Source organism: Balaenoptera acutorostrata, chromosome 10 (assembly GCF_949987535.1).
Source record: "Balaenoptera acutorostrata chromosome 10, mBalAcu1.1, whole genome shotgun sequence".
Taxonomy (NCBI): domain Eukaryota; kingdom Metazoa; phylum Chordata; class Mammalia; order Artiodactyla; family Balaenopteridae; genus Balaenoptera; species Balaenoptera acutorostrata.
The window spans coordinates 97,094,269-97,112,851 of NC_080073.1; the positions used below are offsets into that span (position 1 = coordinate 97,094,269).

The 18,583-nt window shown below is 47.7% G+C and overlaps 1 protein-coding gene across 2 annotated transcripts in view; it reads left to right on the plus strand.

Annotated features, from left to right (window-relative positions):
- Positions 1-13,030: 13,030 nt before the first annotated feature.
- GFOD1 (Gfo/Idh/MocA-like oxidoreductase domain containing 1) overlaps positions 13,031-18,583 on the plus strand; it is a 109,736-nt gene continuing 104,183 nt past the window's right edge. The window contains exon 1 of one of the 2 annotated variants that reach the window (XM_007173959.2): positions 13,031-13,283. In XM_007173959.2, coding sequence (XP_007174021.1) covers positions 13,031-13,283 — 253 coding nt within the window. Of the gene's footprint in view, positions 13,284-13,662; positions 13,858-18,583 lie in introns of those variants that run through there. The other variant, XM_057554729.1, reaches the window with a different exon arrangement.

The window sequence follows — 18,583 nt, forward strand, 5'->3', positions numbered from 1 at the left end:
TGAATTAGGTAGCTTTTCCCTTTTTCCTACTCTCTGCAACTGTTTGGCTAAGATAGGAATTACCTGTCCCCTAAAGGTCTGGTTAAATTTGCCTGTCAAGTTGATGAACCTGTTGCCTTTTTTGAGAAGAGAGATTTGACTAGCCATTCAATTATTTTAATAGTTATTGGTATATTCAGATTTTCTGTTTCTTCTTGGGTCACTTTTGTAATTTATATTTTTTTGTAGAGTTGACCATTTCATGAAAGTTTTTTAAATTGTAGGCAAAATTTTGCTGTAGTATTTTTTGTCTTAATATTGTTTATTTTGCTTTCTCGCCTTTTTCTAATCACTTTCTGGTAGTGTATTTTATTATTTTAATTCGTGATCTTTTGGTTTATTGATAATTTTTATATTCTTGGTTTTAGATTCTATTATTTGTGCTTTACATTAATTTTCCTTCAATTCTTTCTTTCTAGATTATTATTTTCTCTTTCTAAATCATTCAGTTGAGTGCTTATTCATTAATTTTCAACTCTCTTGTTTTCTAAAAAAAAAAAAAAATACATTTAAGCTCTCAGTTTTCCCTTGAGTATAATTTTAGCTGTATCTCAAATGTTTTTTTTTTTAATAAATTTATTTATTTTATTTATTTATTTTTGGCTGCATTGGGTCTTCGTTGCTGTGCATGGGCTTTCTCTAGTTGTGGCGAGCGGGAGCTACTCTTCGTTGCAGTGCGTGGGCTTCTCATTACAGTGGCTTCTCTTGTTGCGGAGCATGGGCTCTAGGCACGCAGGCTTCAGTAGCTGTGGCACATGGGCTCAGCAGTTGTGGGACACGGGCTTAGCTGCTATGCAGCATGTGGGATCTTCCCTCCCGGACCAGGGCTTGAACCCATGTCCCCTGCATTGGCAGGCGGATTCTTAACCACTGCGCCACCAGGGAAGCCCTCAAATGTTTTTATGTGCATGTTTTCATTGTGTATTATTTCTAAATATTTTTCATTTTCATTATGGTTTCTTTTATAATCCAGAGATTATTTAGAATAGTATTTTTTTATTGTCAAATTTATGGGATGGGAGAATACATGTCTACTGTTGTTTTCTATTTTCGGCACATTGTGGTAAAAGAACATATCCTGTATGATATCATTCCTCTGGAATTTGTTGTGATTTCCTTTGTGGCCTAACCAATAGTCAAATGCGTAAATGCTCTGGGTGGGCTTACAAAGGATGTGTAGTCTTTATTTGTTGGGTGAAGATTCTTTCTGAATAACTATTATTATTTCTAAATATGAGGTATTGTTTTCATAATAAATATACACTTTGTTTGGAAAATAGGATTATAAAAGAGTCTGTCTTTCAGGAACCTCCTCTCATCAGAAAGGGAGGAAGGGTTCCAGAAGCAGAACCTGAGGAAGAGCCTGGGAAACCAAAGGCATCACCTAGTCCTGGAGAAACCAGCCCTGCCACCCCAGGCTGCGGAAGGTCTAGTGTAACGCTCCTGCCCTTGGACATGCCAGAGCACGTTAGGATGGTGTGAATGTCAGCTGTGTCACCGCCTCTGTGACCCGCTCCTAACAACCAGAAAGGTTGATGCAGAAGCGGTCTCTGCTCAAACAGCACAGTTAGGACCCATGGTTAATCGGGCCCTTCCTCTTTCGGATATTTCTCCTTTGCCGATACCTGATAGGGTTCCTTAACTTGGCATATGATCTGATTAGATCAGAGTGGATTGACACGAATTAAATTAAAGGGAATTGGATATTCATTTAGCTTGGCCTGAGGGTTGGTGTTCTAGCTAGGGAAGGTCTCTATCCTATAACTAGCCCTTCCTTTAGCTCCATGTGAGTCCTTGTGGGGCTGGTTCTTTCTTTCAGCTGGTAGAATTGTCACCAGAAATTCATCAACAGGAACGTTTGACTTCTCTCCAGTTTTCTAGGTCTGGACTCTCTTAGCCAGGCTTTTCTCCTTTCTGTGCTCTTCAGTAGCCAGGGGCTCCCTTGCTTTCTCTTCCTGTCATCTCTCTGACTGTGATCTTGCACATTCACGAGTGCCACTCCACTGCTAGATGACATTCTTCTAGCTGGGGCACAAGCAAGCTTCCCAACCTGCAGGCAGAGGGCCCAGTGACCGCCAGTGAGTTAAATTTCTGCTTGAGAGATGGTCTGTCCTCCCCCAGGGGACCCGAGGGCCCACAGGCAGATCACCCCCACCCCCCATGAGGCCTTCCTTGGTTTACCCCAGTGTGCTGTCAAATACCGTTGATCCATGTACCACGAAGTGGCAGAGGTAGGCAAGCTCTGTAAGCTGAAGGTAAATATGCTTTAATTTGTAAGCCACATTTTCAAGTTTTATGTTATACCTGACATGATTTAGCTCCCAGCCCTCTGCAAAGTTTTGTTGAAAAGTTGCAGTCCTGTCTTCGCTGTGTGTGAAGAGGAAGGACAAAAGGTGTGCGTGAGCGGCCTGGGCTTCCAGTGGCGGGGAGGTGGGGAAGGACAGCTGGGTTACTGTGGTGGTAGCAGGAGCTGGTGAGAGACTTCAAAGGCAAAGAGAATTCCAGAAGAATCAGGGCTGCTCCCCCGCCCCTGTGTGGACTGTCCCTCCATTGCTTACTAGAGAGGGTCTAAATTCATTTTATTGAGGCAAGGAGCATTTCCTATTCCTTTCTCCTAACTTGACCACCACCTCTCCTCTGCCTCCCTCCCCCGTGGTTTGTGTGTGTGTCACAAACTGTAGTTTTATGCTCCTCACATACTACATTGCAGGTGCCTGTTTGCTTGTGTGTCCGATGCCCAAGGCCATGAGCTCCCTGAGGGACACAATGGCACCTTTCTGCTCTGTATTCCCAGTGAGCATCTAGGGGACCCACACAGAGCAGGCAGGAAATGACCCTACATTGAACGTAGGGCCGCTGGTCAGCTGGCACGCACGTACCCAGCATGGTTGTATGGTTTGTGGAAACGGTCAGCGGCTTCCCTGAGCTTTGAGTGCTGTCACCCCACAGCCCTGACCTCTCCACCAGGTCTCCCGGGCCTGACCAAGACTCAGCAGCTAACATGTTGCTGTTTGATCTAGCAGGGGCCCTCCGACACCCTGCTCCAGGGGTACTGGCGTTTGTTTGGATTGGTTTGTGCCCATGATATACCAGATATTAAATAGTTTTCCTATCATCCCTGGCTGAGTGAATGAATGAATGAATGAATGGCCTTGGTTTCCTTCTACTCGCATTGTGCCTGAGTTGCATGCCATGTCCTTTCTGCTGTTATTGTCCCAGGCCACAATTTGCCCCTGATTCCCACTGTGTAAGAACAAGCCCTGCGTCTCTCAGCCCTTTGGACCACGTAACTACAGGGCCACAGTCTACATTATGGTATCTCTGCCCCGATACGTTTAGCTCAAGTGATTGACTTTTGGGTTCTGTATGTTGCCTTGATGAATAAATAGTGACTTCTTTAAAATGGAGCATATATTGTTTTATGTGCTTACCCTTTAAACCAGAAACTGCTCCTAAAATTTGAATTGCAAAGGACACATAATTTTCTCCCCAATAGTATTTACTTTCTGCCAGACTGTTACAAGGGTTATTTTTCTAGTGTGCTAATCTGTGTAGGTAAGCAGCGTGTTAATGATTTGGAATGCTGAAGAGTTTTCCTGTGTACTTATTGATCTGTCCGATAAAAGCACCCTACATACTTTGTTTATTTATGGAGCAATTCTACCATCTGCCCCCATGCCTTCACATGCTGACGGAAGGGGCAGAAAGTTGCACAGAAAAGCATTATTCCAGAGAAATCATGGGCCTGAAGAGGCTAAGTGCCCTGAGGATTTCACACATCAAGAAGAAAAGTCCTGTATTTTCCACTTAACCTTGCGATGCCCAAGCACCTGCGTACTTACGTTAAACACATTTCCACCCTCCAAGAGCCACAGATTTGGTGGTGGTGGTGCTTTAAAGGGCATCTGAGTTTCTCTTGGCCTGGTGAGCAACACATAAGAAACCTGTTGTTAAACCACCTAGTTGAGTCAACTCTTCTTTTTGTATTTCAGAGGACTGGTAACTAGCTAGACGCATTTAGGCTCCCTCCCTCAATGAGTTCATGTACTCAGAGTTGGACCTGGAGATGAAAGAAATTTCTGAGCATGTGACCAGAACAGTTAGTTCATTTATACCTTTACATGTTTTTTTTTTCTTTATTTTAAATGTAAGAAAAAAAGGAAAATACAGACACGTAGAAAGAAGCAGTTTTTATTTCATAGGTTATTTCTTCTTAAAAATATGTAGTTGATCATATATATGGAATCCAAAAGAATAAAATGGTTCTGATGAACCTAGGGGCAGGACAGGAATAAAGACGCAGACATGGGGGACATGGCGGGGAGGGAAGGGTAAGCTGGGACGAAGTGAGAGAGTGGCATGGACATATATACACTACCAAATGTAAAATAGCTAGTGGGAAGCAGCTGCATAGCACAGGGAGATCAGCTCGGTGCTTTGTGACCACCTAGAGGGGTGGCATAGGGAGGGTGGGAGGGAGACGCAAGAGGGAGGGCATATGGGGATATATGTATGCATATAGCTGATTGACCTTGTTATACAGCAGAAACTAACACAACATTGTAAAGCAATTATACTCCAATAAAGATGTTAAAAAAATATGTAGTTGAATGCACAACAATGCGAATGTACTTAATGCTATTGAACTGTACATTAAAATTATGAAAATGGAAAATTTTATGAATATTTTACCCCAATTAAAAAAATAGAGAGAGGGTTGCAATAATATATATATATGCAGTGTTGTCTTCTTGGCTTTTTAAACATAACATTATGCTACAATCATTTTGCCATGCCATTGTGTGGTATTAGAACATTTTACTGTCTGTGTGATTAATTATTCAACAAAGATTTATTATGTATCAATAAGGTACCAAGTACTGTTTTAGGCCATGGAAACATAGCAATAAATGAGGCCAACAAGAGTTTTGGGTGCAAAGAGCTTATATTCCAGCCAGGAGAGACAGGCAGTGGTCAAGGAAGCAAACCGCAGAAGATTGTGTACATGGCTGAATGGAATTAAGAAGGGCGGTGTTGGAAAGCAGCCCAAAGCGGGTTGGAAAGAATCTACCATCATTGCATTGGGGAGGATGCCACATGTGAGTTGAGCCCAAAAGGCTGAGAATAAGCCAGCAGGTGAATGGAGGGCCGAGGAGCCGCATTGACAGCAGAGGGAACAGAAAGTGCAAAGGTCTTGAGGCAGGAGAGAACCAGGCAAGGATGCAGAATCAAGAGGAGGCGAGTGTGACCGCCACTCAGCTGGAGAGTGAGTGGTATCAGACACGGAGGGGAGGGGCAGAGCAGAGAGCCTCCCGGGACACATAGAGGGGTTTAGATGGTGCTGCAAGGGCAGGAGGAAAGCAGCAGAGGGTTTGAAACAAGTCAGTGACGTGCTTTGCAAAGTTCTCTCTGATTACTTACAGATCAGAGGTGTTGAGAGTGTAAGGGTCAGTCCTGTTAGGAGGCTACTGCGGGCATCCTGGGGATGACAGTGGGCAGGACTGTCCCTGCCCCCGTTCCCCCAGAGCAGCAGCACAGCGGGGCACCTCTCTCCTGACCTGGATGGCAGCTCTAGTGAAGCCCTCCTCTGGGGGTCAGTTGCCCTTTGTTAGGGGAAGGGGACAAAGAAGAGAAAGGCAAGTGTGTGTCCGTCTCTCCATCTTCTCTAGAGGGCCAAGTGCCCCATTGTCAGGGCAAAATAGGGGCCGTGGTATCTAACCAAAGTTAGATATCCACCCATGCTTAGTGGTTCCACGCTGTGATTTTGGAATCAGGTGATTTTAGTCAAATGCTTGCCTTTATGACCACCCTCAGGCAAATTACTTTTTTTTTTTTTTTTTAATTATTAGCACTTTTATTTATTTATTTTTTTGGCTGTGTTGGGTCTTCGTTTCTGTGCGAGGGCTTCCTCTAGTTGCGGTGAGCGGGGGGCCACTCTTCATCGCGGTGCGCGGGCCTCTCACTATCGCGGCCTCTCTTGTTGCGGAGCACAGGCTCCAGACGCGCAGGCTCAGTAGTTGTGGCTCACGGGCCCAGGTGCCCGGCAGCATGTGGGATCTTCCCAGACCAGGGCTCGAACCCATGTCCCCTGCATTAGCAGGCAGATTCTCAACCACTGCGCCACCAGGGAAGCCCCCAAATTACTTTTTTATGTAGCAGTTTCTTTATTTGGAATAATGGGGATAATTGTATTTACCTGAAAAAGCTCTGAGGAGTAAAAGCATACAACCTGCTTAGCTTCTGCCTCATGTATAGCAAGCACCCAATAAATGGTAGCTATTAACAACAACAACAACAAAAACCCAGAATTGAAAGTATAATGATAAACAGGTACTTTAAAAAAAAACCTCTACTGATGGATACCAATTTGGGTATAAATTGCAGCATGATGCATATTAGAACTGTTTAGTAGAATTGCTCTAGAATCTTCGGCAGTCATAACTATGCTAGTTTTTCAACTTGGCAAAGCTCTATTTCTACAAAGAGCAAAAGGATTTCATTCCACAAATACTAAGATTTATAAGGATATTGGGTATTTATGGATACTCACCTAAAAATATCCAAAGCCTGTTTCTGCTTTATATCAGAGAAATACACAAATCTAAATAGCAAGACTTTCTCGTTTTCATTAAAATAGTTCCAAAATTGTGGAAGCAAATAAACCAGCTTATTTACAGCAGCTATGTAACGATAGAGAGATTAAGGTAGGAGTCATCTTGTTTTCTGAAATTTCTATAATATGTATAAGTGACTTTTATAATGAAAAATATTTTAAATTATCATTAAAACTAAATTAATATGAGAAAAATTCCATTTCATCATCATGCTAGGGCTGTGAATAAAAAATAAATCCTTTCTATTTTTATTTCTAAAAGAAGGTTTAGAATGTTTTTTTGGAAGTCACATGACAATTATCTGAAATTAAAATGGGGCCTGAAATCTTCACCCAAATGCAAATAGTAGAGGTTGGCAGCTAATCCATGGATTGAGAGGAAAGAGAATTCTAGGCCTATTTTCAGAACTGTTTTAAAATGTCAAAATGTCAGGTTGTGTTGGGATTCAGGATCCACGTTAAAGAGGGTTTCACAGGCAGAACGTGAGGAATAACCACAAGATGTGTCGGAGGGTATCGTGTGTATAAGCGCTATGGTTCAGAGGTCCGTGTTATCAGAAGCTCAGAATTGATGTGTAATCCTCCCCAGCTCAGTGCTGATCAAGCAAGACCTGCCGAGCTGGTGAGAAACAAATGTCCACCCAGCTTCTCTGTTAGCCCCAGGCTGGGAAGTTGCCCCAACTCCTACTCACTTACCTCCCAGGTCCAGTTAGCAAGGAGGCCCCGGAGATTTCATCCCCTTGCTGTAGCACAAAGTGCCCTGTTTCATCACAGGCACCTGTGCCCATATCCTCAGTCCCCTGCCTGCCGCCTTTGCTCAGTCTCCTTCCTTCACGCTCGGGTTACTGCAGTGGTCTCCTTGCGGGGTTGCAATGGGTGCAATCCATCCTCCATAATGGAGCCTGAGCGATGGTTCTAAAATGCCAATCTGATAGTGCACTGTCTGCTTTAAGTCTCTCAGCGATTCCCCAGCACATCCTGGCCTCCTCCACACAGACCCTCCCACCTTGAGTTAGCTTGTTTTCAGCCTCCCTCTCCTCTTTCTTCTAGCTAACTCCAGCAAGTCTTTCAAAGCCTGGGTCCAGCCCACTCCTCTCTCTGAAAGCCTTCAAAGGCTTCCCATTCCGATTTCAAAGCCTTTCTCTGCTCCCAAATCATCCCCTGCAGGCCCCTACTTGGCCTGAGTTGCTGTATTGCCATCGTAATTCATGTCCCCAGTCAACAGGCCACCAGGGGCAAGGGCTCTGCTGTCCTCAACCTTACTTCTCCAGGGCCTAAACCATTTTGCATGTGGCATGTGGCATGTGGCACAGTTCTAAGGAGTTCATAAATATTAACTCATACAATCCTCATAATAGTACATGGTTATTAGAAGAATGCATAAACATTTGTCCAACAAATATATATCATCTAGCAGGTGCCAGATACAATTTTAGGCACGGGGGATTCAGCAATGAACAAGACACACAAACTTCTGATCTCAATAAGTTGATAGTTTATTGAGGCAAATGGATGATAAACAGATAAATAGGTATCTAATACAATGTGAGGCGGTGAGAGGAGCTATAAAGAAAAATAAAGCCAGACAAAGGGATGAAATGTGACAGAGGTCATTTTAGATAGGATGGTCAGGCAAGGAGACCTGAGGAGGGGACATCTGAGCAGAGGCCTGAGTGAAGTGAATGGGCCACGTGGATACGTGAGGGGGTGGTGGTGGGAGTGGGCAGAGGAAACAGTGAGTTCAAAGGCCCAGGCTCAGTCTGTATAGTGCCTCGTGAAGAGGCCAGTGTGCTGGGATGTAGGGTGTAGGGAGGAAAGTGGTAGGACATACACGAGGCAGGGGTGGGGTGGGTAGGTCAGGTAGAGCTCTTCAGACCATCCTGAGGCCTTTGGAGTTTACTCACTGGTAGGTGTCAAGCCTGGTGGGACATGATCTGACTTGTCTTTTAAAAGATCACTCTGGCTGCTGAGTGGAGAATACGGACTATGGTGAACAAGAGTGGAAGCAGGTAGAGCGGTGAGAAGGCCGATGCTGTGGTCCAGGTGGTGATGATAGTGACTCGGGCTCCCCACCACGGCAGAGAAGCAATCGAACTCTGGATGTACCGTGAAAGCAGGGCAGATGGGACCTGCTGATGCTTGGTTGTAGGGTGTATAAGAGAGAGAGGAGTCCTGAATGGTTCCAAGGTTTTTGGCCAACTGGTGGGTTGGTGGTGTCATTTGTTGAGATGGGGATAATTGAGGGAGCAATGGTTTGGGAGGTGGGTTGGAAATGAAGCATTCTGTTTTAGACCTGTAAGCTTGAGTTGCTGCCAGGATTCAGTTTTACCTTCTGTGAAATGGGGATCATGTTTGTTTTACACATTTCTTATGCGAGTCAAATGTGATCATTTTCTTTTCATATTATGTAGATGGAAGGTTTATTTTTATTCACACTGCAGCTAGGGATAGAGTTCCCTTTAAAAGAACAAACTCCCTCTTAGTGTCCAGATGTTGCTGCCCTTGTACAATTGTCTCTCACATCAAGGAATGATGTTGATAACACACCCACTCTCCATAATTATTTAACATGTATGTAGAGCTTACTACGTGCCAGACACCATCCTAAGGACTTTATAAAACTAACTCATATAATCCTCCAAAATCCTTGGCAGTATACACCACTATTACTCCAATTTTACAGATGAAACTGGCCCAGAGGTGAAGTAATTTGCTTAAGAGCCTACAGCGAGTAAACAGCATAGCCAGGAGTCAACCCCAGGGGCTCCAGCTCTGCTTCCAGCCCCAACACCACGTTCCACATCCCCTGCTCCATGTAAGCAGTGCCATCTTTGACATGTGACCTGGCCTCTGGGTACTGAAAGGGTACTCCTCTTGTCTAACCTCATTGCCTGCACCCCTGCCCCCGTGGGCATTCCTGCCTCAGTTCTTCGAAAACCTCTGCTCTGAAGAAGGCTGTCCGTATTGATGGCAACACCCCTTTTGTCTCAGCCACCCCAGCACTCAGTGTCCTCTGTGCCTTTCTTCTAAGGCCCTGAGGTCAGCCTCATCCCTGTATTGTTATACACATGCATTTTTGGTAACCTGCTCTCTCCACACGCCCCGCCTCATTGCCAGCTGTTACAAGTTGTTTTATTTTATTTATTTTTATTTGTATTTTTTAAACATCTTTATTGGAGTATAATTGCTTTACAATGGTGTTAGTTTCTGCTGTATAACAAGGTGAGTCAGCTATACGTATACATATATCCCCATATCTCCTCCCTCTTGCGTCTCCCTCCCACCCTCCCTATCCCACCCCTCTAGGTGGTCACAAAGCACCGAGCTGATCTCCCTGTGCTATGCAGCTGCTTCCCACTAGCTATTTTACATTTGGTAGTGTATATATGTCCATGCCACTCTCTCACTTCATCCCAGCTTACCCTTCCTCCTCCCCGTGTCCTCAAGTCCATTCTCTACGTCTGCGTCTTTATTCCTGTCCTGCCCTACGTTCTTCAGAACCATTTTTGTTTTTGTTTTTTTAGATTCCATATATATGTGTTAGCATACGGTATTTGTTTATCTCTTTCTGACTTACTTCACTCTGTATGACAGACTCTAGGTCCATCCACCTCACTACAAATAACTCAATTTCGTTTCTTTTTATGGCTGAGTAATATTCCACTGTATATATGTGCCACATCTTCTTTATCCACTCATCTGTCAGTGGACACTTAGGTTGCTTCCATGTCCTGGCTATTGTAAATAGTGCTTCGATGAATATTGTGGTACATGACTCTTTCTGAATTATGGTTTTCTCAGGGTATATACCCAGTAGTGGGATTGCTGGGTCATATGGTAGTTCTATTTTTAGTTTTTTAAGGAACCTCCATACTGTTCTCCATAGTGGCTGTATCAATTTACATTCCCACCAACAGTGCAAGAGGGTTCCTTTTCTCCACACCCTCTCCAGCATTTATTGTTTCTAGATTTTTTGATGATGGCCATTCTGACTGGTGTGAGGTGATACCTCATTGTAGTTTTGATGTGCATTTCTCTAATGAGTAGTGATGTTGAGCATCCTTTCATGTGTTTGTTGGCAATCTGTATATCTTCTTTGGAGAAATGTCTATTTAGGTCTTCTGCCCATTTTCGGATTGGGTTGTTCATTTTTTGATATGGAGCTGCATGAGCTGCTTGTCTATTTTGGAGATTAACCCTTTGTCAGTTGCTTCATTGCAAATATTTTCTCCCATTCTGAGGGTTGTCTTTTCCTCTTGTTTATGGTTTCCTTTGCTATGCAAAAGCTTTTAAGTTTCATTAGGTCCCATTTGTTTACTTTTGTTGTTTTAAAAGCTTCCAAGTATCACACTTTTCACTCTTGTGTTCAGGCCGACCTGTGTCACATTGAGCTGAGTGCTGAAGATGAGAGATGAACATGACAGGACGCCTGACATCTCCAGAGACTTTGGACTAGAGGCCAGGTCCCCTGCCTTTCAGCTCGAGTCACCCCTCCCACCACCAAGTGGGGGCAAAACGGGCATTCAGTGAACATTCATTCATTTATTTAGAAAATGTTTATTGAGCGCTTACTACGAGCCAGGCAGGCAGGATGAGAGGTGCCGATGATATGGCAGGAACCCAGACGTGCACAGAGTTCCCACGGCTCCAGGGGCGCCGGGCGAGCCTCGGCCTGGCCCAGCAGCTCTTCCGCCAGGGCTCGGGAAGGGAGCAGAGGATTGAGGTGGGGGGACAGGAGAGTGGAGGCCGCGGAAAGGGGCGGCGAAGGAACCAAAGCCTGAGGCCAGAGGCTGGCGTGGCTTCTGGCCCAGCGACCCCTCCGTCTCCAAACCCAGACGCGACACACACGTGCCGCAGCCGCTTCGGTGACCCCTACGCCACTGGGGCCGCCCAGCACAGCAGCGGCTAGGCGCGCGCCGACCTCCGGGAGAAGGAGAGCTTAGCAAGACAAGACCGTCTGGGAGGAAGGCGGCTGGACGGTGCGTGCGCGGCCGGAGAGAGTGGCGCACGATCGGAGGCTCTCTTAGAAGGAGAGAGGAGAACTCCCCCGCTCGCCACCCAAACTCCGGAGCCTGGATTCCGATCCCAGGCCTGCTGCTTACCTGTTAACGCGACCTTGAGCAAGTCCCTGAACCTTCCCAGGACTCAGTTACAGCATCGGTTATATGGGTTTCCTATAACCTCAGGGTTGGTGCGAGGAGTAAGGGAGAATGCAAGAAAAGCTTCTTGAGCGTGATGCCCGGCACGGAGGAAACGCTCCCGGAGCGGAGGTGGTAATTACCCGCTGCTCACACCTGGCCGCGTGCCCCGGCCTTCTCGGGGCCCGGGCGCCCGCTGCCCTCTTGCAAGGCGCAGTGACTAGCCTATTAGGGCGCGCCCTGACTCGATAGATGTATTGGCTTGTTTGGGGCGGGGCTTGGAACGAGGCGAGGGGAAGAGGGAGGTGGTGGACGGCGAAGAAAGGGAAGACGCGAGGGCCAGGAGGCGAGCTAGGTGGGGCGGGGAAGGAGCCGGGCGTGTTCTGGGCCCGGGCGCAGCGCGCACCCCGAGCCCGCGGCGGCGGGGGCGGGGGCGGCGCGCGGCGGCCAATGGCGCGCGGCGCTGCGGCGGGGGCGGGGCAGGAACCCCCGGCCGCTGACAGCCAAACTCGCCAACTCCGCCCTCCCGCGGGATCCCGGAGCCCTAGCCTGCCCCCGGGCCCAGGCCGGCCGAGCCGCGCGGCGAGCGAACATGGCAGCAGAATGAGAAGGCTGGCCCCAGGTCGTGGCCGCCGCCGCCGCCGCCGCGCTGCAGCTCCAGACCCACGCCCGGTGCCCTCCGAGCCTCCAGCTTAGCCGGCCTCCTGCTGGCCGCCGGTGCATTTCATTCGGAGCGGCGGGCGGGGAGGAAGGGGACCCCCGCAGCCCGGCCGGTCCGGGTTCTGGCAGTGTGTCGAGGCTCCTGCGTGCGACTCGCAGGCTGCGGAAACGACGCGGGGGAGAGCCGGTCCCGGCTGCGGCGGCGCGGGCGCGGGGATGAGCCGGCCATGGAGCGACCTCGGCGGGGCGCACGCAGCCGGCCCGCGCTGCGGCGGGGACGCCGCCTGAGCCCGGGCTCCGCGGGGCTTCGGGGCCTCGGGCGCTCCGGGGGGGTCCCTGCCGCCGCCTCCGGGAAGGACGGGAGCCCCGCGTGGCGGACACTGCAGCAGTCACCGTACTGAGGCGCCCGAGCCTGCTCCGCCTGCGGCTCGGTGCGCTCTGGGCACCCGGACGCCTGGCCCGGTGCACGGCGGCCGGCGCACCGCGGCGAGCCGGCTGCGGGACTGGCTAGAGGGCTGTGCGTGCGCGTGTTCGACCGGAGATCCGAGCTAAAAGCAGAACCAGGCGGGCCGGAGCAGCCATGCTTCCCGGGGTGGGCGTGTTCGGCACCAGCCTCACGGCCCGTGTCATCATCCCGCTGCTGAAAGACGAGGGCTTCGCGGTGAAGGCGCTCTGGGGCCGCACGCAGGAGGAAGCGGAGGAGCTGGCCAAGGAGATGAGCGTCCCCTTCTACACCAGCCGCATTGACGAGGTGCTGCTGCATCAGGACGTGGACTTGGTGTGCATCAACCTGCCGCCGCCCCTCACCAGGCAGATTGCAGTCAAGACCCTGGGTGAGCGACCCCTCCCCCACCCCCACCCCATCCCCAGCCTCGCTCCTTTCATCCCCTGCTGCTTTTCTCCTCTCGCCCTCTCTTCATCCCGGAAGCTTACATGGCATCTACGCCGACCCGGGCACCTGAGATCCCACATCCCACTCGGAGCTTTCGCCTTCCCCACACCTACGCTTCCCCACCACCTGGGCGCGCTTTCACACGCGCGTGGCGCCCAGGCTGCAGGAGGCGGCGTGTGTTCCGGGGAAGTCGACCAGGCTGAGGAAATTCTTAAGATTGGGGACGGGCTGCTCTGAGGGAGACAAAACTAAGTCGCCGGCTGAGTGTGCAGTGCCCGAGTGTGTGCGTGCGTGCGTGCGCGCCTGCGAGAGGCGAGTGCGCGCCCAGGAACGCCGGAATAAAGGGCCCACACGTGTCTCGGGTTTTCCTGGGGGCGATCGACTGCCTGACCGTCAGCAGCTGTGGCGCGCTGCTAGGATAGTTTCTTTCTTCCTGCTGGGAGTTAGTTTAGTGGCAGATTATAGAGATGTGACAACTAGCTGGAATTATTTCCTCTTCGCTGAAAGCAAGGATGGTGAGAGTGGTTGGATGGGGGCGGGGGATCTATTAGGACGTCTTCGTGGCGGGGGGGGGGATGGTGGTCATAGGATAGTAAAGACTAATTTGATAAAAGCAGAGGGAGTTAACTTTCGAGTGCGGCACCCCAAGAATTGTCTTCCGCGCAGATTTGGAGTAGGATCTTAGAATTTTAGGGGATGAGAGCAGTAGTTCCAGAGGCACGGATGCTTTGTGTGGGGAAAGGCCCCATGCTGCCAGTTTCACGTGGAAGCATGCAATAGTCCCACCTTAATTCCCCGCAGGAATAGTTCCTAGGCCTGGTGACAGGCCGGTTGGGGGTGAGCTTACCAGCCTTCACCGTCGGGTTCCCCCACCTAACCCAGGCTGACTGGACCATCTCAGAGCAGAGTATCAGAGTCCCTGCCGTGCCCAGAGGAAGAAGTGCATGTTTTGTCCATCAGCGGTCCTCACACGAACCAGGAAGTCTGCTCACTCCTTAGGTCCCCAGAAAATGTTATTGCCCACCCTTGGAAGTTGGAATTTTTTGTTGGCCAGGAAAGAGACAAAGCTTAGAAGGCAAAAGAGTTAGAAGGCAAGAACTGGGAAGGAACAGAAACCAAGGGTAATTTATGCAATCTTGGAAAGGATGTTTTATTTTTAAAAACAGGCATGGATTTAGGGTAGGTGACATGTACGTATATTTTAATTCTATCTTCCGAGAACTATGACCAGGATGTTGAACTCTTTCTCCCTAGAAAACCACTTGCATCAGGCCATTCTGTTGTTGACTCGGATGGGACATCCGACAGATTCCTAAGGAGACCGTCCAAGGCTGTCCGTTTTCATGTTAATTTTATTAAGCTTCTGACCTTTGTTGCCTGCTTTCTTTGGCCTTGAATGGAATGTCATTAGGTTCTGGCCAATATTTCTTTTCTGTTTGATCGAATATATACGTTCGGTAGCTTACCTCTGTGCTCACAGTGGATCTGTGCATATTCAGTAGATGATCACCATCTTATAGCATAAATCTATGAGGGCAACTCATGTAAGACGGGTCTGTCTTGAGCCCGGTCTCTGCTAGAGGGCTTACGACCTATCACATCAGAAAGACCTGGTTGTCACATTCCGCCCCACCCCAGCACAGCCCTCCAGGTCAGAACCACAGAGCAGCCCTAGAGCATGTCTCCTGGAGGGTGGCAATTTGGGAAACAGGGATGTTCCTGTTTTCTGACCATCTCTGGTACTTTAAACATGAAAGCATTTGGGGGCTCTGGCTTTGGGGGAAGTGGCACAAATTATACCTTTCTAGATACTTCTTCTGTTCTTGTTTTCAGAAACCCCTATGAGTTTTTTTTTCCTTGACAAGACTGAGGTGGGTTACCTTTTCAAAACCAAGTGTCAGAGGCGTAAGAAATAGCCTTGGTTTAATCATCATGACTGAGGAATAGGGGTTTGTTCATATTTTCATGCTAAGTCTTGGGCTTTGTAATTTTTTTTTAATTCCTGATTTCACAGGTAATCAGACTACCTGATTCTGAGGTAGTCTCTGCTTGTAGGAAATGTGGAGGCTTTGGATTTAGATGTGGCTGGACCGTAGGCTGTTCCAGGCTTCATCTTCAGTGGAAAATCCCCAAACATGGCTCTTCTTCCCATTGTACCTGCGAGTACCCGGTGGGGCGGTCATCTTGGTGTGCTGTGCTGTCACAGTTAGAGGTTCAACACATACGACACAGGAAGTGAAAAACCCCAAACAGTTATTGGGCCGGTCTGGCCGTTGGAGGTTTGTAGATATTAGTGGTTGCCTGGAATTGAAACAAGCCAACCTTGACTAGTCCTGGCCTCATCGTCTTGTCTTTCTTTGAGTTGCTTGCCCAGCAGTGGTGAGAGATCTGTGGCCCTGGATCCATACTGGTCATGGGCCTGTCGAGGTGAGGGGCTGTGACCAGTATGGAGGCGTAAAACTTGCAGTCAATTGAATCACAACACCCTCCTTTGATTTCTAAAAATTTCCTTGAAATCCCTTTCTAAGCGAACTAGGCATTTCTCTGTTGGAGAGACTTTTCTGCAATGTATAATTTCTACAGCATCCAGGGCTGCCTCTTGTTATGTACCGACTGTGTGCAACGTGGTAAGTGCTCTATATGAAATGTTTCATTTCTTTTTTTTTTTTTAATAAATTTATTTATTTATTTATTTTTGCTGTGTTGGGTCTTCGTGTCTGTGCGAGGGCTTCCTCTAGTTGCGGCGAGCGGGGGCCACTCTTCATCGCCGTGCGCGGGCCTCTCACTGTCGCGGCCTCTCTTGTTGCAGAGCACAGGCTCCAGACGTGCAGGCTCAGTAATTGTGGCTCACGGGCCCAGTTGCTCCGCGGCACGTGGGATCTTCCCAAACCAGGGCTCGAACCCGTGTCCCCTGCATTGGCAGGCAGATTCTCGACCACTGCGCCACCAGGGAAGCCCAAATGTTTCATTTCTTGACTAAAATAATCCTCTAAGGTAGCTGTTTGCCCCATCTTACAGATGAGGCTGGAGTTGAATTGCTCAAGGACATGTGTCTCCCCCCAAGTCATTGCTTCCTCCCCCCTCCCCTAAACTTGCTCCTTTGCCTCACTTCCTTCTCTCAGAGTGGCAGCCCAGGTGAGATGGTTGGAGGGAGCCTCTGTTGTGTGTCTACCCCACTCATGGAATCAGTTCCCAAATCTGGTTGATGCCAACCCCTCATCCCTCTCGTATCTGTTCCCTCTTCTGCATCATTGCGTCCTCCGTAGAAGGAGCTAGGCCCTGACCGCATCTGAAATAGGCTTCAGTCTGCCCCTCGCCACCCTCGCCTCTATCCACCTTCCACTCTGCTGCCAGAATTACTTTGAAGAACTGCAAACCTGATCACATTACTGCTCCCCCATTTCATCACTTCTAGGAAAAGCCCCAGCTCCTCGACATGACCGGCAAGACCTGGCCTCTGACGAGCCTGCCCAGCCTCCTGTCCTGCTGGTGGTTCTGGAACCCCATGCACTTCAGCTAAACCAAACTGCAGGTGTTTCCTGGAAAGGCCCTTGTTCCTCCATGTGTCCATGCCTCTGTCAGGAGGACCCTTCTGCCTCGTGTGTGTGGTGGATGCCTGTTCACCCAGCCTCAGCCCCAGGGGTACCTCCTCCCAGAATCCTTCCCCTTCCTCAATCCCGCCCCCCCCCATACCCTTCTGTGGTCTCAGCACTGCGTGCCTCCACCTTTTCTTGCACTTACTTTAATGCATTTGCTTAAAAAGTAGATTTTATTTAGTTATTATAAATAGGTTATAGATTCACGTGGTACAAGTTTCAAGTGCTCGTTATTTTTCTTGAAATAGTACACAGTGAAGAGGAAGTGTTCCCCAGCCCCATCCTTCAACTGGAGGCAATCACGGTTATAAGTTTTTTTGTCTCCTTTTGATGACTTTTCTAAGTATGGACTGGTGAATATGTGTGTTGAGAATTTGAAAAATATTTTTCACACAGTTAGTAACATCTTATACTTAACTGTTATATACTTTGCTTTCATCATGCAACAATATGATCTGGAAAATTTGTGTATATATACACATAGATGTATATTCAAAACTCAGAATGTAGAAGTATCCTTGCTCCTATTTTTGGCTGCGTAGTATTTCACTGTATGGGATAAACCAAAATTTACTTAAACAGTTCCCTATTATTCAACATTTAGGTTGTTTCCAACCTTTTGTTTTTGTTTTATTTTATTTTTTTATACAACAGGTTCTTATTAGTTATCTATTTTATACATATTAGTGTATATATGTCAATCCCAATCTCCCAGTTCATCCCACCACGTCCCCTCCCCCTTTCCCCGCTTGGTGTCCATACATTTGTTCTCTACATCTGTGTCTCTATTTCTGCCTTGCAAACCGGTTCATCTGTACTATTTTTCTAGATTCCACATATATGCGTTAATATACGGTATTTGTTTCTCTCTTTCTGACTTACTTCACTCTGTATGACAGTCTCTAGGTCCATCCACATCTCTACAAATGACCTGATTTTGTTCCTTTTTATGGCTGAGTAATATTCCATTGTATATATGTACCACAACTTCTTTATCCATTCATCTGTCGATGGGCATTTAGGTTGCTTCCATGACCTGGCTATTGTAAATAGTGCTGCAATGAACATTGGGGTGCATGTGTCTTTTTGAATTATGGTGTTCTCTGGGTATATGCCCAGTAGTGGGATTGCTGAGTCATATGGTAATTCTGTTTTTAGTTTTTTAAGGAACCTCCAGACTGTTCTCCATAGGGGCTGTATCAATTTACATTCCCACCAACAGTGCAAGAGGGTTCCCTTTTCTCCACACCCTCTCCAGCATTTATTGTTTGTAGATTTTCTGATGATGGCCATTCTAACCGTGTGAGGTGATACCTCATTGTAATTTTGATATGCATTTCTCTAATAATTACTGATGTTGAGCAGTTTTTTATTTGCCTCTTGGCCATCTGTATGTCTTCTTTGAAGAAATGTCTATTTAGGTCTTCTGCCCATTTTTTGACTGGGTTGTTTGTTTTTTTTAATATTGAGCTGCATGAGCTGTTTATATATTTTGGAGATTAATCCTTTGTCCGTTGATTTGTTTGCACATATTTTCTCCTGTTTCCAACCTTTTGCTTATACAAACTTGTAATGAATAATCGAGAGCAGATGTCATTTTGCACACACACCCGTGTGCTCGTAGAATGACTACGTGAATTCTTTA